General features: G+C 43.6%; 1 protein-coding gene across 3 annotated transcripts in view; it reads right to left on the minus strand.

The window, feature by feature from the left end:
- Positions 1-19,809, minus strand: part of LOC121724676 — a 33,776-nt gene extending 13,967 nt beyond the window's left edge. The window contains exons 1-10 of one of the 3 annotated variants that reach the window (XM_042111605.1): positions 18,109-18,826; positions 17,734-17,836; positions 17,468-17,590; positions 17,342-17,374; positions 17,163-17,240; positions 17,016-17,084; positions 16,703-16,726; positions 15,896-15,920; positions 15,131-15,283; positions 14,797-14,947 (exon numbers count right to left, since the gene is read on the minus strand). In XM_042111605.1, the coding sequence (XP_041967539.1) occupies positions 15,268-15,283; positions 15,896-15,920; positions 16,703-16,726; positions 17,016-17,084; positions 17,163-17,240; positions 17,342-17,374; positions 17,468-17,590; positions 17,734-17,836; positions 18,109-18,132 (495 nt within the window). In that variant the 5' untranslated portion in view covers positions 18,133-18,826 and the 3' untranslated portion in view covers positions 14,797-14,947; positions 15,131-15,267. Of the gene's footprint in view, positions 1-14,796; positions 14,948-15,130; positions 15,284-15,895; positions 15,921-16,695; positions 16,727-17,015; positions 17,085-17,162; positions 17,241-17,341; positions 17,375-17,467; positions 17,837-18,108 lie in introns of those variants that run through there. The other 2 variants (XM_042111523.1, XM_042111456.1) reach the window with 2 other exon arrangements.
- Positions 19,810-24,561: the final 4,752 nt, after the last annotated feature.

Consider the following 24,561-nt stretch of genomic DNA (forward strand, 5'->3'; position numbering starts at 1 on the left):
AGTAGTGTTTGCTCGTTACTCCTCAAAAAAGTAACCTGTTACTTTACTTAGTTAGCCTCTATGGAAAGTAACTTTTTACGTTACTTTTATGTTGCTTGTCTTTGGGCAGAACCCAATTTCTGTTCCTAAATGTGTAGGCCTACATAAAGTTCTACTATATATGGAGGACATAACAGGTATTTCTTTTGTGCTCTTTATTATAAAAAATGCCACAAACAGAGCACTTGACAAGAAAACATTGGGTTTATAGGCTTCAACACCACCACTAGCCCTATGAAACAATATCAAATAACAGTCTCGATACATCTTGGGCATATAGGTGAACACAAAATATATGAGGGCTTATTTTTATAGCCTTATACTCTTATTCACACTTATGTGAATACCTCCATCCCTCAGAAGTTAGCGTTGGCTGCGTCTCGCTTGCTATGATTGCTCTTCATTGCCACCTGCCTCTGTCACATACCAGTGTTTCCTCTACGTTTATTTCAGCATGGCGCCCCCCCACGGTTTAATTAATACCGCCACAGTAGCCTATCAGAATCAGGGCAGACGCACATTTGCTTTTTAAATAATCCTGCGACGTATCCTCCCCTGCTCGCTGCCGCTCACATTGCAATTTAACAGCCTAAACTAGTCAGAGGTTATTATGGCCCGTCCAGTTTCAGTTCACATATTCTATATTGTATTGATGTAGCCTATTTAAAGCATTAACTTTCTTCTCAGTGTTTCCTCTTCATTTAGCGGTGCCACTGCTTCAGAATTAGGGGAGACGCAAAATATTGTCTGGAAGCATAGTAGGCTAAACGCCCTCCACTGGCGGCTGAAAATTGCAGTTTAAGAATAAACAGCAATGCTAATAAGAGGTAGGCCTACCTGTCTAGTTTTATTCCATAAATATATTGTTTTTATAGACTTTAGTGGCATGCGCTATCAAGAGCTTCCATGTGCTACGCATGTTTGTCAACATGGCAAAAACTACAATTTTCGCAAACTTGGTGGAAAGGTGCACAGGCCAAGGAAACCCCATTCATTTCTGAAGCTGATCGTATAAAGTATTTCTCATATCGTAGTCTATAGGCCTAAGCTCGCTCGCAACAATAAAACTGAAACTGGAGAGGATGTCTCCGCGAAGACACCGCTGTTACATTAGATGCGCACTCAATCGCGAATCGACGCAGTAAAAAAAGCAACGACTGCTGGTAGTAACGAAGGTAAATTGCGAAACATTTTGTATGCACTCGCGGTGATGGCCTCCCAGATAGCAATTTCCTTTGGGCCGGATCCGCATAAAAGCCATTAGATCCGCCTGTAGCGGACATACGGTATCTGACTGTGGGCCAGGTCTGCTCCTGATACAGGTTTCAGCTCTGCTAGCAATGCTGTTTTATCACCGGTTTACAGATTTGTCCCAGGTCCAATTTCCGCAACTCAACTGGAAGTCAGGAGATGCGTTTAAAATACAAAACACCGATTTGGCCCAAACCTGTGATACGGATATGAGCAGAAGGACCATTTTTTCACAGCAGACCCAGGTGGTAATGATATTAATTAAGGTGCTGATTCTGCTAAATTGACCTTTCCCTACTTCATTGTCAACTGGCTGCTAAAGAAAAAAAAAGGTATTTTGGAATGGCACAAATTTAGAAACCATGGGGGTGCACTATGTTCCCATGGCCACTTCATTTCTACAGTAAGGCTGGAAAAGAAGATATAGTTGGCTCAATATTGATCATATGCTCGTTTCATTATTTTTATTATTACCTAGCAGTGGTAAAAGTAGTCAATTGTTGTTTGTGTCAGATCAAACAGTGCTATGAGACAACCCCATATTCTTGCCACGCATGCAGAAGTCCAAGCAGTAACGTTAATCAAGGATCTTTGGTTTGCTCACTATCAATCTTTTGACATGATTTGCCAGCCTGGACTAGGACAGCCCAACTTTTCAAGGTAGGCTCTGCTTTTCTGATTTTTATCTCTGTTGGTTTATTCAAAGACAACAATAAGCAAACGAGCGATTGATAACTTTACTGTAAGGTTATACTATTATTTTCCAGCAATATAGGCTAGGCTACTAGCTTAGCTTGAGCAAAACAGCCATCACAATAACTAGCCTATTTTGGTAACAGCTAACGCCAACAGGATCACTGATGATTAAAAAAAAGAGTGTAATTGTGACTTAACCTATTTTCAAAAAGGAATAAATGGCTCATATTTATTTTTTGTTGTTTCAGATTGACCATGGAGATGACTGAGGAAGACAGCCTGAATATCGATGGGAACAGTGGAATTAACACGACTTAAACTTTGTCTGGGATTGCACTTCTACAGCCAGGTTGTTGAATAAAAAAAATAAGACACTTATGTGTCAAGTTTTTTTTACCCCCCTTGTGTTTGTAGCCTAGCTTATGTTTATCAGTTGAGCTGTTGGGAAAACGTTACGAACTTTAGCCTGGGTGAACCTATAACGAACCTGTTAGCATTTCAGGATAATTAGCCCTAATTACCAATCACATTTCACATGTCAAATAAAGCCGGCTGATGTCTGATAAACGGGTCCGTACCACACACAATAAGCGGACCCGTATTGCATATGATAAACAGATCTGGAACACGTCAGTAACACAGACTACCATACGGAACTGGGCCAGTCTTAGCCCTTATTGGTACCAGATCCGTCAAACGGATCCAGACCAATTTTGGACCGATGTGCGTTTGGACGCCGGATCAGGTCCATTATGCAGATCCGTGCCGGACGTTGTGGTAGGTGTGGCCCAGTTCCGTCCCACCCAGTGTATGTTTGCTATCTGGGCTAGTAGGCCTAATGTGAATCGCGGACTATAAAGTAAAGAAGATTTGCACCAAATAAAGGCAGTGTTGTGGGTTGTGTTTTTACAACGTGCAACTAGAATTAAAAGAAACATCCCGTGTATGGGGGGGGCCACTGTTAAAAAAAATTCTAGAGGAAACACTGCATACCGTGTGGAGCTATGATTGCACTTCATGCTACTAGCCTCTGTCACGTAGGCTGCCGTGTGGAGCTCGTGCCTAATGTGCAAGCGCACAGCTGAGAAAGCAGCATCGTGGTCAAATCTGTACCTCGGAAAAGTAACGTTGCGCCGATATGAAAAAGGCACTACGTTACGTTACCAAATTTTCAGTAGTAGCGTGTTACAATACTTTTTACTCGAAAAGGTAGTTACGTTACTGTACTGTAAGTCAGTCACTTGTTCTTGGCTAGAAGCAGAGTGATTATGGCTCTGTAGCCTAGGCAAAATGGGGACTTGAAACCTTTTCATCAATATAATCTTTCTGCCAAGCCTTTAAACATGTTTGTCGGCATAGCCTACTGGGTCTTTGTTCCTTTATGAATGAACACATAGTCTACTCTATTTACCTTCAATATGTCAAGGTGAATGAACACATTAGCTACTGCTGTTTTGTCTAAAAGTACACATAATCATGAAGTTGCAGCTATAGCCTATATTTGCCGGTTCAATTGTTGTGTTGACCATTTGCACAAACGAGGAGCTGAGAACCTGCATTCCATGATTCACCGCTGAACTACTGGAAATGCAACTGAACGAACGAATGAACGATTCAGAACGAATCATCTTGGCGAACTGAACGACACGAACTGTGTCATGAGAACGAACTACAAAATCCACCTCTAACTCACACTCATTCTTTAGATAGATAGATAGATATATACTTTATTGATCCCCAAGGTCATCTTTACAAACATGTAGGTGAATTTGAAGTATGCAACCCACTGGGAACATCCCGCAAGAAGCATAGTCACGGCTGTGTACTGGGTGTTCGCAGACATTCCTGCTACCTTGCGATCTACACTAACTTCCATTTACCTAGCCATTCTTTGTAAGGCAAATGATGTCAAGCAATATGGATACTCAAAAGTGTTGGAGCCACTGCTTCAAGATTTAAAATCTTTTGAAGATCAGGGTATTTTTGTACCAAGTCAAAAAATGGTAAAATGATCAAGGGTACTGTACTCGCTGTAGTCGCAGACAATCTTGGTGCTCACTCTATAGGTGGGTTTGTTAAAAGTTCTCACACTTCTGTCACTTTTGCATTGGAGAGAGTTCACAGATCCAGGAGCACGAAGTAAGAGGACTGTTTCCTCTACAGACCAAGTCCAGCTATAGCATGCATGTCAGATCAGCATTGTCTGACCCTGCTGAAGCTCATCATTGTGGAGTGAAAAGACAGTGTCCCATCTCTGAAGTTACTTTCATGCCACATCAAGTTATCCCCCTGATGCTTTGCATGATTTATTTGAAGGGATCGTACCAGTAGAAATAGCTCTCTGTCTTGGTGTGTTTATAAAAAAGAAATACTTCTCTAAGTGGAATGACAAAACAAACAGTCCACAAGCTGTTCCCCTGACTTTTGCATCACGCAAGAATGTAGGAGGAAACGCACACGAAAATTGGTGCTTGTTGAGGATCCTTCCTTTTTTGATAGGCGATAAAGTACCAGAAGATGACCCATTGTGGGAGGTTTTAATGACCCTGAAAGATGTTGTCGAGCTTGTCATGGCTCTTGTCCACACAGATGCGACACTAGGATATATGGAAAGCAAGATCAGTGAACACTGTTTTAGGTATTTAAATGTGTTCCCAGATGAGAAACTGAAACCGAAACATCACTTTCTTGAACATTATCCATGGCTTAAAACTGCTTTTGGACCCCTTGTGGCTCTCTGGACCATGTGTTTTTAATCCAAACACCGATTCTTTAAAAGGATTGTGAGGCAGACCGGGTGACAATGCAATAAAACACCAATTAATGATTGCATATCACATCCATGATTCTTACATTCAAAGGCAAACACTGTCCGTGTCAAGAATGACTCAAGTGGCAGTCGATGTTCTAAAAGACAGCATTAAGGAGTCATTTGCAAGGAAGTTCCTGGGGTAATGGTTGTAAACATGACAAACAAGTTTAACATTTTAGGCACGGACTACAATGTTGGAATGATGTTGTCCTTTGGATCAACAGGAGGATTACCTGACTTTGGAGAAATACTTCAAATAATCATTGTGCATGAAAGCCCTGTCTTTGTTCTGAAGTTACTGAGTGGGTGGTACTACAGTATGAGCACCTGAGGAGTTTAAAAGTGGAGCCAACAGGAGAGCTTGAAGTCCTTCAGCATTCGGAAATGAAAGATACATACCCCTTGGCTGCGTAAAATACAGCACTTGGTCGAACGGTGTCCTTTAAACACTTCATTTGCACATCAGAGTAGGTACACTTTAGTTGAATTGTTTTAGCAAACTATAACTTTCTTCTCTTTCCCTCTGCAGCTGAGGACCACTCCATTTGACAATGGCAGTGCAGTTACGAGTCATCTTGGAAGAACATGATATAGGAAAGTTGATGCTTCCATCAGAAATTCCCAGTATGGTGGAAGAACTTGTTTCAATAGTCATTACAACATTCGATGTACACGGGGAGTTTGGATTATTATACGAAGACATGGATTTTGGAAACCAATTTTTCAGTCTTACCTTAACTGCCGACCTACAGTACATGACAAGGCCACTGTGAAAATAATAAGAAAAGAGCCTGTGATTACCCTTGACTTGCATCCACTAGATTAATCAGGACTGTCCTCTACACTGAGTGAAGTGGACACCTGTACTGCAGATGATGAGGCGCCTCAAGTGGATGACTGTGCATCGTCCAGCTCACAAGACACCATTATTCTCCCTGAATCATGCCGCTCTGCTCGATGGCCAGTGCCATTTGAAATTCCAGTTTTCCCGCGACACATATTTTGTTTGCCTCTGCGAGGACAAGTTCTATCATGCCTCTGGGGCATACTTCCGAGATGACCGTGTTATATCGGCAATAATGCATGACCAGACCTGCCAACCTTGAAGATTTTTTTTTGAGTAGCACCTCGAGCCGAGGAAAAAAAAAACATTGCTCACGTCGGCCTTCATGCATGCAGCCAAAAACAGACATAGCCATACTCGCAAGACACGTTTTGGATAGCAACCCATCTTTAATGTTGAATATCTAGCCACTTGTGAAAACCACTTGTGTTGATACAGTGGGCATCGCTTTCAAATGGTCACTTCAGTCGCGCATTACGAGACGTGAAGCTGCGTGAAGCTTTAGTACCACTTTCAGCCACTGTCCGTCGCTCTGCCACTGTACATCGCTCTGTCAGTAGCCTGACTGCCGCCCCTTCTGAAAAAGCAGGAGGCTAGGCTACCTTTAAACGTAATTGTTACCGAGAGGAATCCCAGCCTACGAATTCAATAACAAAATAAATCGTAATTAAACATTACCTCGATTAAGGCTACTTGGGTATGGCTTAAGGCTTGACTACACGGTGGTAGCGAAAATCGAAATCTGCTTTTGATAGCCTACCGATGCCGCTCCACAAAACGAAAAAATATCTTATTGCTGTCTATGTTATTATCAGTGTTGGGGGTAACGCAACTACGCAAATCAAAACAGTGTCTTAATTTGCCCTACTTCTTGACTGCAATGTAGTCAGTTGACTGCTTGACATGTCATTTTTATTTTTCTGTACAATAAACAAATACATCTGCTTTATGCCGCAGAATGACATTATTTGGCTGACTGCAGACGCGCCACTTCCCTCCCCATATTCCAAGATTAAGATAGTAGCCTATACAAAAAGCACTTCATACTATCATAAAAGAATTGTTAAAATGAATAGCTATTTGCAATTTGACAAAACACTGGTCCTCATTTTGCGAATGCGAGGACGATATGAGCCTGTTGTATTTGTGTGTAGTTAGATGTCCGAGTCACACATAATGTTTGAAAACCACTGGCTCGTAATCACAATAATTTAACACACGACAGTTGGATAGCCTACTTCATCATGTCCCCATGGCTACATTTTTGTGAGTAGCATAGAGATCGTTAAAAACAATAAAGTATGGCTCTCCGTTTGGGACATCGAAAACGTATATTTTTAATAGACTACCGTCGAAGATGCTGACTTGCAAAAGCCTCGGAATAACACGTTATCTCCACTATCATCAGTCATGCCCCTTAATCAAAGTGGGGAATGAAATAAAAGTTTGAGAACCACTGGCTTAACAAGTTACCTGCAGTCCAGAACACAGAATCTGTTGCAATATTCTGATGATCGGCGATGATATCAGCAAATGTTTTCACTTCACCATGCACCTTCGACAATGAATAGCTCATTACACTTGTTACTGTTAAACGTAGGCCTACCTGGTATCATTACAAACATTATCCTGTGTCCTAAAACTGGCATATTTTATGGCATTGTGTCATGTAAGTTCGTTGCAAAATCTAGAGAAATGTGTGAGGTGGTCAGCGGGGGACAATTGAGACACACATTGGATTGTGTTATTACTTGAACATTCCACAGCGCAGGCTTTATATAAAATTCTTCAACAGAAGGCCTCGAATGTTGTCTTGTTTGTGGAGCGCTTTGCTTCGCTTCTGTAATCTCGGCTTCATTGAAAATGAGGGCTTCCCTCAATGACCCTCCGAGAATAAATAAAGGTTGAATGAATGAATGAATGAATGAATGCAGGCTTGCCCAAAATAAAAAAAAAATAAAAAAATTGTTCCCTCTCGATTGGAAGCTCCTGTTGCGCATAGGCTACGCATTTCAAAACATCGCAAAGCATCGTAAAATGACACAAAAAAGTCTTGTGTTTATGAAATGTTTATAAAAATGTTTATGAATAGGTCTTAGTGAGTTAGGAGTCCTCTTGACTTAAGCTGTCCCAGACTTAGGTGCTACTTTTAGGTCTAAAATGCTTCGTGAATTACTTTTTGTGAAAAAATTAGGAGTCCTAAAGTTAGGAGTGACACACCCATTATTTTTAGGAGTTGCTCCTAAATTCGCCAGTTAGGAGCTACTTTTAGCCTTAAAATTCTTTGTGAATACGGCCCCTGAATAAAAAGGCCTAGCCTAAATGAATCAAGGCAAAACAAATAGCCTAGTAGCCTAATGAAACATACGGATTGATGTAGTATCTTTGTAACATTATTAAATTATTCTGTTACTATGCCTACGTTTGCAAAAGACAACATTTTAATTTGATTCACAATAATGTTACATTTAATTTACATGTTGACAATGATTAGCCTAGTTTTGGTTGTTGTTGGCGGCATTATTGCATGTTAGTTACAATGCAATATTGCTTCCTCACGATTGGAAGCTCCTGTAGCTGCATAGGATTTCAAAACACGGCAAAATGCCGCAGGTTTATGAATAGGTCTGTGAGTAAGGAGTAAGGAGTCCTCTTGACTTCTTTTAAGCTGTCAGAGGTGGGAAGGTGTGATTTGTTGGGGGGCAGGGCCGGATTAACTGGGCACAAATGTCTGATGGCCCCCCTTCCCCCCAGCCAACGTGAATCGGGTGGTTAGTTAATAGGCCTATCGTGAAGATTTTTCCTGCCATCTAAGGCACGAGCGGATCTGTGAGGCCAAGCCTCACCAAGTAGCTTGTTTGTTTACAACTAACATTCCATTTAATTAAACTGCTTTATAGGCTATGCCGAAATAGTTTTCAACATTTTGAATATTAGTGTCGGGTGAATGGAAATGTTCTCAAAGTAGCCTTATGGCTGAAAGCTGATTGGGATCCCCCCCGTCAAGCAATTTTGGCTTTGTCAGAACTGAAGAGCTGTGGACGGCACGGCACGGTATGCCCAATGAAAAGAAATGAACGCAACACAACACAGACCCCGCTTCTCTCGCGTCAGTCACTGACATGAACGAAACACAGAACCCGCTTCTCTCACGGCAGTCACTGACAGTAACCTAGAATAAATGCATGGGGAAAAACACTTCCCCATGACAAAGACATCGTAAAACAATGAGAGTTAATATTTTGTCACTAGCAACATACATCTGTCCTTTGTCAAATGTATTATGTTCCAAGTAGCCTATGCGTAATTCTCGCAGTTGCATCCATTACAAACAAACATGCAATGTGAACGTCTGGGATTGGGGAGAGTATTGTGCTCTACTGAATAAGCACGAAGTCAAACCTTTAACTGAAAAACACTCTTTAATAATCAAAAAAATAAATAAACCGCTAATGAAGTAAACTTGCACCATCAAAAATCGTTTATGGCCTGTAGGCTAACTCTGTGATAACAGGACGTAACAGGAAGGCATTTGGCTGAGCAACGGAGGTTAATATGCTCTATATTTTGTCAAAATTATGTCTGTCTATCATCGTTGCACTCGAAGAAAACCAGAATGTTTAATTTGTCCTGCGTTTCTTCTACGGCTGCAGACGGGATTCACTCGCAGTTAACCAAATATTTCTTTATTAGGGCAGGGCAGGCATATTTCTGGCTATTAAATTATTTTTAAACCAGTCTGCTAAAGTCTGTAGTTAAGTCTGTGTAGGGTTTTCCAGGCTCCATTTCTTTTTACGAGACACCCTGCTCACTTGAGCCATCTACCGGTTGTTTGGGTTGTTGCAGCGTCTCACTGGAAAAATACAAATTAAAGTCGCGTGATCCCACGCGCGGACTGCGAGTGAAGCTGGCCAAGTCGAAGCACTGCCCACTGTAGGCCACTGCACCATAGGCTTGCTCTGAGGCGTCCGCGAAGATGTGCAGTTCTCGTGCAGCACCCTCTAGACTGGCTTCGGCAGGCGCATAAGGACGAGGAAAGGCGATGTGGGGTAGGTACTTCAGTTCACCTTCCCAGGTGGACCACGATTGCAGCAGTTCAGCTGGCAGGTTGGAGTCGTCCCTGCCACGCTGCTTATCCCACAGCTGACGGACGATGAGCTTCGCCCGAGTAGAGTAGGGCAGCAGGTATCCCAGGGGATCGTACTGTGTGGCGACGACTTTGTATATGTTGCGCAGCGTTGGAGCATCATAGACGACTGGCCTGTGTTTGTAGCCGAAGGTGTCTGTCTGCCAGTTCCAGCTGAGGCCAAGAGTGGACTCCAGTGGGTTGGACTTATCCTCGGCTAGCCACAGGTCGATGCTTTCCGATCTGGCTTCTTGAGGTAGGTGGTTTAGGACGCTGGGGTCATTGCAGGCCCACTGGCGGAGCTGGAAGCCTGCAGAAGCCAGCAGCTCCCGGAGTCGGTCCACCAGCAGCTTGGCTTCCCCTGTTGAACACACACTCTGCAGGCAATTGTCCACGTAAAAACAGTTCTCCACAGAGAACCTCAGGCTGTCATCAGGCTTGGTGTGGTCAACTACGTGGCGTTGGAGTGCGTAGGTTGCGCAGCAGGGGCTGCAGGTAGTACCGAACGGTAGGACTTGCCACTGAAAGGTTTTGGGAGGCTCACTGACCTTCAGGTCACGCCACAGGAACCTTAGGAGGGGACGATACTCAGGGAGGAGGCAGACCTGATGAAACATCCCCTTGATGTCTCCACTGACTGCGACAGGGTGTTCACGGAACCTCACAAGGACGCCGAGCAGGGAGGCACCAAAGGTGGGGCCAGGCAGGAGGTACTGGTTCAGCGTCTGTCCTTGGTATTGGTGTGAACAGTTGAAGACCAGGCAGTTCTTCCCATTGTGGCTCACGAGGTGATGAGGGATATATACCAGCTTTCCTTCGAGGAACTCTCCTCGCTGACTTCCTTCACCACTCCGGCTTCCATGAGCTTGTTCATTTCGACCTTGTACACCTCTGCTTGCTGGGGGTCTCTGAGGAGGCGCTTCTCCGTGCTACGCAGCAAGGGCATCACTGATTCTTTAGGCGCAAGCAGCGGAGGCATACTTGCATAGCACAGCAGTGGAGTAGCGTACCGATGAACTCCTTCCACTTCAACGCGGACCTTCTCAGCTTTGAGCAGAGCGACTGCCTGCCTGTCCTGCTTGGACCTGGTTACTTCCTTCTCTCGCTGGTGAGGTAGCGTGTCCACTTGCCAGAGCCGTTGGACATGCTTGAAGAGCTCTTCCGGTGGTGGGGTGGCAGAGATGAAGAGACACTCTGTGGAGTATGATGGCCGCCCCATGAGCTGGATAGGGCCTTGAAGAGTCCATCCCAGGCGAGTGTGGACGGCTGCCGGGCTACCAGGCGGGCCAAGTCGTACAGGTTCGACAGGGGTTATTAGGTGAGGCTGGTCAGAGCCGATCAGGAGGCATGGCTTAGCTCCCTGGAAGGCAGGTAGGGGGATGCCACGCAGGTGTCTGAACTTGCTCTGAAGGTGCTCAATAGGGTAGGAGTATTGAGCTAAGGTGAGACGGCTTGCTGTGAAGGCACCATCTATCTTGTAGCTGACCTGAGGTGTGGCAGCAGGAGAGACACGGAACAAAACCGTATGCCCGTGGAGTACCTGGATGTCCTGACGGACTGTGCGTAGTGGTAGGACTTCAGGAGTTCCCCGTATGGCGAGGGACTTTGCTGCGGAGGGCAACAGCATTGTCCTCTCAGACCCGTCATCGAGGATCGCAAAGGTGTCGAAGGTCCTTCCACCGCAGTGCACGAGCACAGGCACAACCTTCAGCAGGGCGTGGTTGCTTGCTCCAGGTCTGTCGAGGTAGAGCGTGTCAGAGGCAGGACTGTTTCCGGCTATCTTCCAGCTATCTTCTTTAGCTGACACGTTTCTCTGAGCCTTGTCCGTCCTCACGTTTATCTCGTGGAGGGCGAGGAGATACTTCCCTTGACAGAGGTTGCAGGGTTTCGTGAGCGTACACTGTGCTGCCTGGTGTGCTCGTGCGCAGCACCAGCAGCGCTTGTTGACTTGGATCCACTCTCTTAGCTGATCCTTGGAGAGCTTGGCAACGTCAGTGTACTGACTGAGGTAGTGCTCAGTGCTCTCACAGTAGGCTTTGTTCTTTGCTTTCTTCTTCAGAGGTGACTGGGAGGCGGACTGTGGAACCTCACCAGCACCATGCAGGACTGACACTATTTTCTTTGCCTGACGGCCGTCACTCTTTGTGTTCTGCTTCTCCTTAATGCATTTCTCAGGGGCCAGCTCGTCGGTGCCTTGACACCATGATTCGTGGCGGAGCCACTCTGACAGGTTGTACAACGTGTGTACGGCTCTGGAGTGCTTTAACTGATATCGGCGAAAGTTAGCTCGTAGTTCAGGAGGGAGCTTGCTCAGAAGGTTGGCTACATGTGAGCCGCAGTGGAGTTCAATCTCCCCTTCGGGTCCTACTGTCTGCAATAGGCCCACGAGTGACTGGATCTGGAGTGAGAACGCCTCGAAGGCGGCTATGTCACCACACTTGACTTCAGGGGACCCCAGCACACTCCTTATTCTTCTCAGGGCAAGCTGATGAGGTTGGCCGAATTTATCGTGTAAAGCAGCCATTGTGTCAGAGTAAGGCGTTGGTGAATTTAGGTAGGCATCAGCAATGAGCTTAGCTTCATCTAGCTTCAGGTGGTCTACAAGTATTTGATACTTAAAGAGCTCTGTAGCATTAGATGGGAGCAGGTTCCCCAGGGCTATACGTAGCCGAGCAAAGTCACTAGGGTCTGGGCGAGCAAACTTGGGGATAGTGGGCTTTGGACCCCTATAATGTTCTTCAGGCACTGAGGAGTGCAGAGGTAGGTGAGGTGTAGGCGCAGCAGGCCCTACTCTGTGGGCTGATGCTGGAGGGTAGGCTGAGCTGGGCACTGCAAGCCATGGCCTGGCATAGGCTGGAGCAGGATGAGCGAGTGGCTGTGAGAAGGACACAGGAGGTTGAGGTTGGGGTACTGTGCATGAGTATAGTAGGCTGGTACCCCTCTACGAGGTGCAGACATGAGAGGTGGGGGGTGAGACTGCATTGGAGGTGCAGGCGTGTACGCAGGTTCTAATGAGGCATAGGAGGGTTGGCCGTAAAAAGCTCGCGAAAACACGCGAGAAACACACGAAGAAGACGTGCATTTCCTCCATAACGCGGAAGCGATGCAGGCCTTAGTTTTGCACAAATTGAAGCAGAAATACACTAAATGTTGAAAAAAATTCACGTGTGATGAAGTCTTGGGTCTGTTATTCACCTATTCTGATTCTGAAGGAGAATATCTGATCTCCATGATCGATCGTCTATTGACTTATAGTCACGGAGCGTCTGTGAATGGAGGTGCGTCTTTTTCGACAGTGTTCACTAAGCATACCATGCTTATTTCGACCCTCTGCCCAACATAGCTGGAGGTGCCAGTGACAATAGTGATGATAGTGTCCGTAATGGACGTGGTATAGACAGCAGGGGTTGTAAAAATAGGGCTCTGAAGAACTTCAAAGTCACCCGCGATATGGAACTGATTTGACCAGGCTACTTTATTGTATAGTAGCATAGGGTTTGTGATTATAGTAATAGTTTACTATTGTTGGTTTACATGTGACTGTGTTCCTGTTCATTAGTTATGTCAAATCACAAAAAAAGAAAGTAAAACTGCTCAAATATGTTGCCACGGTGTTGCCATCCAGTGACGTCATAATATGCAAATTAGATGAGTAAATTTACCCCCTTCATAAACTTCTGGTCATACTCAATGATTTTCACATTTACAGTAGGACTTTATCTCTGACCTCTTGCAAGCCATGGCCTTTTGAAATTTTGATGTAAAAATCCAATTTATATTTTTTAAACCCTGGCGGCTAAAGGGTTAAGGTAGGATGTCATTGCTGGTCAGATCTCTCCCCTGGGGGCAGCTGAGGGCTAGCTGAGGAATCTCAGTGTGAGCAGCATCCCTCTGGCGGCTACCGGGACAAGTCTGTGAGGTTAGGGGACTTGAATGACATGAATACATCCCTGCTGCGGGAGGTGATGAGCCTATATAGTCCACTTCATAGTCATCGAGCCAGGGAGGTCGGCGTACTTGTCGTTTGGGACGTACGTCAGACATTGTCTCTTCACCAAACTCCATCTTGAATGCTCCATCCGGCTCGAAGGACCAATATTGGGGAGGCTACAGGGATGGCTGGTTCGTTTAGGTGTTAGGAGTTATCCAAGATGGGGCATCGGTTAGAATGCCAGGTAGAGGAATGATGAGACGATCGGGTGTGATTATTGACTTTTATTCTTAAAGGTTCTCAAATAGCTCAGGTCTAAATTCACATATATTCACAAATACACACATCCAGACACAGTCTGAAAAGGAAAGGGAAACAAGAAAAAATAGAAATAAGGCACTATAAAATACAAATAAGGATCTGCAGTTACTTTAACAGATAAGTGCCTGAGTCACACCACCAATACAACATAAAACACTGGCGATTTTTCATAGGAAAGACAGCTCAGTCATGGAGCAGACATTATACAGTTTCTGGAGCCTCCTAGTGGCCAAAGAGGTAGCGCAGTTAGAACGAGTACACGTGACATTTATCTCACGAGGACGAAGGAAAACTTTACCCAAAGTATTCTCAAACAACGAGGCAAATAGTGCTACAACGCTAATAACAGGCAACTCAGACACGTGTAGCCATTATACTCAACACATTTTAGGCACATTAGGAAATGTAGGCTACACAATACATTCAGAGAATATCCTGACTAACTTAGCATACATACGAATTTACAACAAGCAAACAGAAATGGAAATAAACACAAATTCAACAGCATGACTTACGTTTCATCATTGACTGTGAGAGAGTGTACCATGAAGACTTGGAAACAAAAGGCAACTTCACTTAAAAGGTAATTATAAACTTTAACTCGGAGCCTGCCAAGCGTGGACAGCTCCGTTTCTAGAACAGGTAGGTGAATTAGGAAACACAATGACGAGATCAGGATATTTCACCGGAAGTATAACTAACATATACAATAAAAGTCCCGGCCTTTTATACAAGCATGCTGCACATATTTGTTTAAAACTTTTGCAAGCTACGGCTATAACTGAAAAGCAGTTTCTGTGGACAGAGAGAACAGTGAAGGAAGAGAGAAGGTGGTACAATTAAAAGGGTCTTCTCCACTGCCAACAGATCAATACTTACCATCCCAAGGCAATGGGAAGGCCCATCTCCCAGTCTCAGTCACTGCATCTGCACAACAAAAAAAAATCTGTTTTAAAAGTTATCATCCAATGAATTCTAAATTACATGATTTCTTGTTCAAAACCATGCGTGCACTGTGTAATGTGAACAGGCAGCCTGGGTGATAGGATCATCACCTGAATAGCAAAACAATCCTAATTGAGCGTAATATGAATGCAGCCGGCAACTCACCATGCCGTAATCTGTCACGTCTGGACCTGGGACTGGGGGCATCACCACGGGATCGGTCATCTTGCCGGGGCCTGGCTGAAGGACTGGGGGCATCACCACGGGATCGGTCATCTTGTCTGAACCTGTGCCGTGACCCGTCATGTCTGGACCTGACTGTACAAGATACAAGATTGATTTATTAGTCACATATGGTTATACAAAGAAATATGGCAGTGATATGAAGACTGTGTGCCTCGCACCATCACTGTGCCGTGACCCATCATGTCTGGACCTGAAGGTGTGCCTCGAACAATCACTGTGCCAGGATCTGATGCTGGATCCACCGCTGGACCTACTACTGCTAGACCTAGTAACATCAGGGATGTGATTGGTAAAGGTCAAAAAAGCAGGAAAATATGTGTAGCACGGAGTGAGCCCCGCCCCTTCCCCCAGGGTATATGGTATATTACCCCGTCCCAACTTTTTTTGAAACATGTTGCTGGTATCAAATTCAAAATTAGCATATATTTTCCACAAAATAGTCAAATTTGTCATTTTCAACATTTGATATGTTGTCTGTGTCCTATTTGCAACTAAATATGAGTTTAAGAGATTTGCAGATTATTACATTATGTTTTTATTTACGTTTTACACAATGTCCCAACTTTTTCTGTTTTGGGGTTGTATAAAACTATACACTATAGCCTATAAACTATACAAACTACTGGTGGTCCAACCACTAAAAGTCAGCCACTACTGACGCTGTGCCCTGTCCTGCTTCTTTACCTGGAGCGATAGCCATCCCTCGCATGTAGGCCTGTCGCGATATTCAATAAATCAATTAATCGCATGATAATTAAAATTAGCTCGATAATTTTTCTGGCCGCGATAAATGCCATTTGCATTTTTTTTTTTCCCTCGTCTCTCTCCCTCTCTCTCGGGTCTTTAGAGTAACGATGAGTGAACCCTCATGTCAGTCACTTGTCAGTCGCATGGTGTGTGGGGAGGCGGGACTACTGGCGTAGCCTACCACAGAGTGCAGCTAAAGGGCCGCATGAGAAGTATACCGGTAGGCACTAGGCAGAGAGAAAGCTAGTTGCGAGTTCGAGTAGGATACGCCTAATAAAGACAAAAAAGATGGAATTGGTTTCTAAGCCAAACGCGACAGTTGCAGTGTGGGAGCATTTCGGATTTAAACCGAATGCCCGTGGTGAACCACTGAACGTGCACGAGTCGGTGTGTCGCATTTGTTGGAAAACAGTCGCAATTAAAAGCGGCAACACAACAAACATGCATATGCATCTAAAACACAATCATCCGCTGCAGTTTTCCCTGTTGGGGGAAAAAAAACAACAAGTGGGCCGTCTTCCTCTTCCCGACAGAGCACAGTCACTAGGGCATTTAGTCGACAAACGAAATACAAACAGGACAGTGTGAAATGGATTACACTCACAGACAGTATAGTTCGCTTCATTGCTAAAGAGATGCTTAAAGAAAATTCTCTCAGAACGACAATATTATCGCTTATCGCAATAATTTCTGAGACAATTTATCGTCCAGCAAAATTTGTTATCGTGACAGGCCTACTCGCATGACCTCTTGCTGCATGTCGAGATCCTGAAAAACACAGAATATTCATACATTTCAGAAGGCCTGACAAAATACAAAAGTAACTGTTTAAATTGTGTCAGGGCTGTACAGTGCGACATATATGTCGCACATGCTACAAAAAACAATTGTTTGTGCGATGGATGATTTACCAACGTAGCACTGGTGCGATACAGTTTTGCTTATGGCAATACAATGCATGCGTGTGAGACTGACAGGGAGGCTACACCAAATACCAACACCTTGTCCTAAATGGACTTAAACTTTGTACATTGTGAGGGGAAAAGTAAATACTCACTAGGAGTGGACATCTCCCAGGGACTGTCCGCACTCTCCACTTGGCCACTCTCCACTCCATCTTCATGGGCTAAAACACATGAATGAGCCTGTGACTCATGTTGTACACGACACATTTCATGCTTCTCAAGTTGGCATCAGTACTCACAAGTATTGAGCAACATGTTTGTGTCCTCAATGGGCTGCAGCTTCCTTGGTGCAGTAGGGAAAGTGGGTAGTTTGACGGCTATACAGAGGTAATAATGTAAAACTAAGCATATCAATCTCCAAAAATATATAATCTTAAAGAATTTAATTCATTTTGAAACTGGAAGAGAAAACAATTACCCATGACACTCTCCTCATTCGAATCCGTTAATCCTGCAATTTTTTTTAATAAACATTAATGTGTTTATTTGTATCAACCAATTTCATATTACAAATGTATAAAGTATTTCAGATTGAGAAACATACCACTTCTAACAAAATCCTCCGGGATTCCTTTTTTAGTGCGCTTCCTCGTTAATTTAATCACCTCATTGTCGTCCTCCTCTGCCTGGCTGGTCAAGTTGTAGGTGTCACATTCACGACGCTTATCTAAAAGTTAGACGATTCATCTTACAACAAACAAACAAATTACACTTGCCTGAAGTAATTTTTATCTTTATTAATGAAAATGTCATCCAATCATCCTGGGGTTTAATTTTGTCCTTTTTCAGTATTTGTTGCGCTCATTTTACGTGGCCATCTGACGGTCTTCTTTTCTCTGTTGATCCAAATGTCAGAAACTACACCCTCCTCCTCTTGGGTACCCTCCCTCCAAACAGCCCACGTGTACATGACCTGGAAAGAAAAGCACATGCATGTTACTTTAAGTTTTTAACATTTTAGTCCAAAGTTCAAAAATGTTGAGAGGGTTTGGACATGCACGAAAGAGCGATGAGGGTTACATTGGGAGTAGGATATTGTGGCAGGAGGACAGAGAGAAGCCCAGGGAGGTGAGAAAGGACATGCAGGAGTCACCGGGGAAGATACAGAAAACAAACGGATGGAAACAGGTGATTAGCTGTGATGATTCCTGATGGAATTTAGCAAAAAGAATAAGAAAATTCAACCTTAATATGTGTGTTCCTGACCATGGCGAAGGGGTATGAGGACAAAACCACCAGCTTCTTGTGGGAGGCAGGCCACCTTCCGGAACAGATCCCTTTCTTGCAGTAGTGCGTTTTTCATCCTGACATGACCATTTCCTATGCACACTATGTTCAGAAGTCCAGAGCTACACGGTTGGTGAAATAATAGTGAAGTGTGATGCTGGCGCAGAATTTCACAAGCAAAAGTCCCGTCTGCATTTTTCTGTCGAACAAAAGCAAAGCTGTTGTCCCTCAAAAGAAAACAAATGTCCTTATTTTTAACAGAGGCAAACACTTTAGGGTGTCTCTGGCTATTGTCCACTTCTAAATGCTCGATTTCAGCCAAACGTCTGGTTACTTGTTCTAAGGGACTTCTCCCGCTCCTCACATGTTTCTTGACTTGTTGTAGGTAGTTCTCAAATGGAAAACAAGAAATGTCATTCAAGGAACAGTTGAAGTGGCTGGCATCCTCTTGGAGATGAATTAGTCCATGTACATTGTATACAGGAAAGGTCTTGCCAAACAGGTCAGCACAGCACATGACAAAATGTTTGATTAGCTCTTGAGCATATTGGAGATAGGCATTTCGAATCCGCTCATCTGACTCCAGCATTATCGACATGGATACGGTCAAGGACAAGAAATGTTTGTATTTTTCAGGGGACAACACATTTTTCAATACCACAGGACCTGTGTACAGCAAAAACTGCCGTAGTTCAGTGGCTTTCCACCTATCAATTTCACGCAAACCCCGAGGTTGTCGAGCAAATTCACTTGGCATCTTCCCTCTCAGTGCAATTAGTTTTTGAGAAATGTCATCCTTTTGCCTCACAGATAAACGACAGACTTTTGGGCCTCGAGTCAAGTAAATTAACAGGCGCCTAACTACTCCCAAGCAGACAATGTCCATATAATCCAAGACAAATGAGCTAACGCAAGGAATTCCAGCAGCAATGAAGGGGCTGATACCAGTTTGGTGATTACTGTACTCCACTCTGGAGAAACCATCATCTGTTCGAGAAGTGCTTACCTGTTCACTGAAAACTATTCTTCTCTCAACACAAGTACCTCTGACTAAACATCGTTCTCAACTCTCATAGGCAGTATGACCCTTAATACATTTCAGCCCTTGCTGGTGAATTACAGATCAGAGCATCAATATTGACAGTGTAAGTCTGGCCTTCAAAAACTATACCATTGTCCTTGAGATGTTTGTATTCAGTCACAAAGTCTTTTAAATAGTCCTCAAGAGGATTTGGCTTACTTTGTCCACTAAACATGGCTACAATGAATGGATCAAAATGGCCACACTTCACCAGTATTGGCCAGAATTGGACACCACTACTTCTGAAAAGTGGGATGCCATCAACATTTATGCTGAGGTGCACATCATTACTCTCCATCTGACTTAAATAACGGCAGATACCCTTTTCTAAGCCGTAGTACTTGTACTGACCACCACATTTAGGCTCTGTTGTGTTATGCTGTGGTGTAGCAAGGAGTGTCCGACAATCCACAGGCAATAGGTGCCCTTGCTTTCTTAATATGGACAACAAACCATTAAGCGCTCTGTGTGTCACTTTGTACTCTAAGGCCCACTGTCTCAGTTCGTCCTCAAAGCTGGTCACTTCAGCTTCATTTGGTTCCTGTTCCGAGTCAGTAGACCAGTAGTCCACATCAGTGTCAAAGTCAAAGTCATCTGATGTCTCAAGAGCATTGTCACTCATTAACCTATCTGGGGTGCCAGGCACATTATCACTGTTGCAACTACTTGGAGTCCCAGGCACACTTGGGACATTTTCAATGCACTCTTGTTCACCATCACTGTCAGAATAACGTAGCAGTTGATCCAGTTCTCTTTGGCGTTTCCGCCACTGTCTTACTCTCAAAGTCATCTGTAAACACAGGTGTTAATCCAAATTAATTTAGTTTTACTGTTTATTTGACTGAGCCCTATACAAAAGGAACGAGGATGAGATCACAAAACGTACCTTGTTTGGGTGGTTTACTGTATCTCCTAAAAGGGAAGGTCACCTCACTCCTTACAGCACCCGAGAGACAGAAAAAAAGGGTTAAACACATTAAAGTTTTCATTCTCCTTTGCACAACAGTAAAGAAGTGTTGCAGTAATAGCCAACAGTTTACAAGCACATTATGGGCTTTGAGTTCATATGACCCTGACCGTGGTTACTGCCCATTGCATATGACCAGAGACTTTCATGGACTTAAGTCAAATATACCTCTTTTTCGCCACTGACATGTAATATATGTAAGGTCCAACCTGTAAGCTAATCACGAATGTTGGCCAACACGGAAAGGATCTCTATGGATATATAACAAAAAGGAGCAGAAACCAGTGTGGTGTGAAGTTAATTACTGGCACATAAGAGTATGAATAAATCAATGACACGCCGTTGCGTTGTCCACGTCAGACACTGTCTTCACTTCACTTATTGCAATTTCCACATTACTATATTAGTCAGAGTCTGGACTAGCGTAGCCTAGGCTTAGCTTTGCCTAATAATGAATCACGCTGAAAGCACGCAGACACGCAGCTCCGCGTTTACACTTGCGTGCATGGCGGTGTTTAAAACATGACTGCCAAAGTCTAAGTAACCTGTTTAACATCCAGACAGTCATTACACTTCTCAAGAGTGAATAACAGAGTTAACAACATTACAGCGAGCCGTTTGAGACGGGAGACCAGAAATAAATCAATAGTAAAACGACTCGTCCACTAAACTGATTGCCGTTGACTAATTTTTTCATGGTTGATTACTTCGACTAATTGCAGCAGTGTTTGTATGGGCAGTAGTAAGTTAGAGCTTAACATCAGAAGGCAAACTCAATGTTACACAGCCCACAGAACAGAAGCCAATTTACAGCATTCAATGAAATGACCTTTATTTTATTTAAGTAACACTCCGTTGCCTTCTTGTTCATCCCGTCGTTGTGGGAAAAAACTCACATATGCTCAAACCACGGTCCATTTGTTTTCTTAAATCCTCTTGACGCCTAAACCTAAATGTGTTTCTTCCCATTAGTAAATCGCCGTGTCTTCCTTTAGCGTAACTTACTGCTAAAATGGCTGCCACCCAAATGTGACGAAGTTGCCCGAACACCAACGCGAACTTAACGAACACGAACGCCAGGCGGGCGCCAGTTAGCAACAAACTAGTCAGTCGGGGTCGTTTCTAGAAAGCATTGTTTGCTAACTTGCGTCGCAACCTTGGTAGTTCGCTCCATCGTTCTTAGATTTGTTGTTTCTAGAAAGGGTAGTTCAAACTCTCAATCGCAAACAAGGACGCAAAGTTTGGTCATTTAAACTACTGCCCCTAGGCAGTCGCACTTGTGTCGTTCCTTGGTAGTTCCTGTTGGTGTCCGGAGCGCCTAACCAAAAATCACAACCGCCTAACCAAAATTTGCGAAGTGGATGTTTATCTCGTGACTCAATTATTGATCTATCCTGTAGCTTAATTTTGATTAAGACACTGCTCCACTACTTGGCTCATTCTTGCTATTTATGTTAATTAAAGTATTGCCTTGCTTTTAGTATCTTCACAGTCCCTAACAACAGCAGTGTTAAATGGTGTAGTGGCTAAAGCAGATGACTTATTATCCCAACGTTGTAGGTTCGATTTTCTTATGATGTGAGATTGTCCTCTTGCTTCTCGCTACCTGCAGGTGAACTAGTGTGACATGTAGATTCAATTGTTTTTGACTGATGTCTTGTACCTATGGTCTCTCGATGTAGAGTAACTATATACATAAATATGTATGGTCAAAACCTATTGTTGTGTCTCGTAGGCCTACTCTTACTCAGAGATGAAAAGAAGAGATAGGATGCGAACTCCGGCCGAGCTCGCAGTGCACCAATGCGCTGCCGTTAAGCCACGAGACAGTTGATAACCTATGGGATACCCAGATATTTGGCCAGGCTATATATTTTTTCCAACACATAGATAGTTAACACAAATAATGACTCATATTGGTCTGCTTAAGTTAACTGTTTTATATGCTTGCAATAGGTTTAGGTTTTGGCTGATGGCAATGACAATGCCAGCATTAATCACTCGGTTTAGATTTGAAAAAAGTCGACATATAGGCGGTGACAGAACATTTCTAGGGGGTGGGGTATTACACGTTTCCACTGTTTCCACCAATGATATGTATCGCTGCATCATCAACAACGTTGTTGGAGCTACGGTGTTCGAACGTCGGAGGTAGCGAATTGCGACACAGGTACGATGCTTTCTGGAAACAGGTGTAACAGTGTCGTTGTTTGGTCAGTTGGGTCGTACCATGGTGGTTGAGCAACGTCGTTGCTAATTTTTCTAGAAACGACCCCCTGAACTGCCACGCTGTTAATTGTACCGTTATAGGTGGAGTTTAGTGTCCCAAATTCCCTGTGGAAGATTCTACATGTCGTTTAGTGGCCCAAATTCCACATATAATGTCCATAATTATGAATCTGCTAAACCACCTATTTAAGTGTTTCATAGTTATTAATGTGCGCGTGACAAGTTTGCCGCTCAAAAAGTCAAGCTGCTAGCTGCTAGCAAAGATCCATTAGAACACAGTCAACTGTCTCTGCTGCTAGCTACTAGCTGCTAGCTAGCTTTCGACCTACCCTGTTAGCAACCTAAGATAATCATAGAAATGCGAACCAATTTGCAGGCTACAAACAGTTTACATTACACGACATGTTCTCTCGTGGCCAGCTAAAATAACATCGAAACTGAACATGAACCAAGACTTCTGTGCAGCAAGCTAACCCAAAACAAAAATGTGTGTTTTAAGGCATGCTTGGCCATTCGCTGCTGTAACATTAACCATAGCAGCCTTGGGGAGTTTAAGACAATATAAGGCTAAACTACCTAACATAAGTACACATGGACATAGAATTCACTAGGCTTATCGAACTTACCTTCAATTTAGAGGAAAGCTTTAGGTTATAAGCTGTGCCGTTATGTCTTGCTGTGCCTCGAACACTTCGCCAAAGCCTGATGTGAAGAGCCGTTATTTCAATGCTTCGAACACGCTGAATTGCGCCAAATGTCTGATGTGTTGCCTCGACCAATCAGAGTGGCGTTTACATGATGTGTTGCTTCAGCCAATCAGAGTGACGTTGACTGTTTTTTAAATATTTGGTTGAAATCCAAAGCCCTCGGCTGTGACTTTTCTGCTTTTGGTTATTTTGAGATCGCCCCCTCCCCCCTCTCGGCTACTTAAATTAATAGTTTAATAAACTTTATTATTATTATTCAGTAGGTCATTTTCCTGTTTTTTTAACTGATTTATAAAAACAGGAAAATGACCTACTGAATAAATAAATAGGCATGCACATAATAAATCATGTTTATAAATAATATAGGCTATTCATATGTATTAATCATGTTGATGCAACGATGTTAATATTTGTAAATAAACATAGGCCGTAAACTTCCTGCACCTGTCATAGACGTCCAAATGACGTCCAAAAAAATTACCCAGTTCAAAGGTCAAACTTTGAACGTAAATATGACGTCCAAGTTGGGTCATGGTTGGACGTCCAAATAGTGGACCTAGTATGGACGTCGAATAGATGTCCAGAATTGGTCATGGACCGACGGGCCCAATATAGACATGATCTGCACGTCTATCCGACGTCCAATGTTTAGTGGGACGCGCTATAGGCCATAATTTAGGCTACCCGACATTTCAAATGTGACTCTCTAATCAACTTTTTTAGCTCTTAAACACGAAAAATACACTGTTCAACGGAGCTGGTGTGTTTGAGGCGCACTCTTGGACTCCTTGAGACGCGACTAACCTTTCGGTTTAAGTTATTGTGCGTAGGCTATTATAGAATCCAATACAGTTGCCCCTGCTATTTATTAATGTAGCCTTTTATTGTTTTTTTGCCATGAAATCTGAGCTGTGATGAAATCGTGTGTTGTTTAAAGTTGGGATTACTGTAGGCTATACTGCCCATATTGGAATAAAAAAATAAAGGCCCACCCTAGGCCTACTTCGCAAAAGTCCACTCCGTTGAAAAATCCTGGCTACGCCACTGTTAATGAATGACCTCGTGTCGGAATGGCAGGACGTTTGAAAAAAAAAAAGGTCAAGTGTCGATACTCCGACAATGGGGGAAAAAATTGTCGCAGTAGTGGGACGCTTGAAAATTAATGTTAATGCCGCCACTTCGACAATTAGACGCCAATGTCTAAGTAGCGGCATGTCGGAATAGCTGCATGTAACCATATTTTGGGTGGCTTGTAGCCTGGCCATTTGCCATCCCCTTGGTACGCTTCGCTTCTACAAGGGTCTGGGATCTCAGCTATTGACGAACGTTTGCAAGCTGGATGCGTGGACTCTGTAGAAGTTTGAAACGATTGGATCTGATTTCACCCAATCGTTAATGTTTGGCCGTGACGTATGTCATGCGCCAGC

This window comes from Alosa sapidissima, chromosome 1 (genome assembly GCF_018492685.1).
Source record: "Alosa sapidissima isolate fAloSap1 chromosome 1, fAloSap1.pri, whole genome shotgun sequence".
Lineage (NCBI taxonomy): Eukaryota > Metazoa > Chordata > Actinopteri > Clupeiformes > Clupeidae > Alosa > Alosa sapidissima.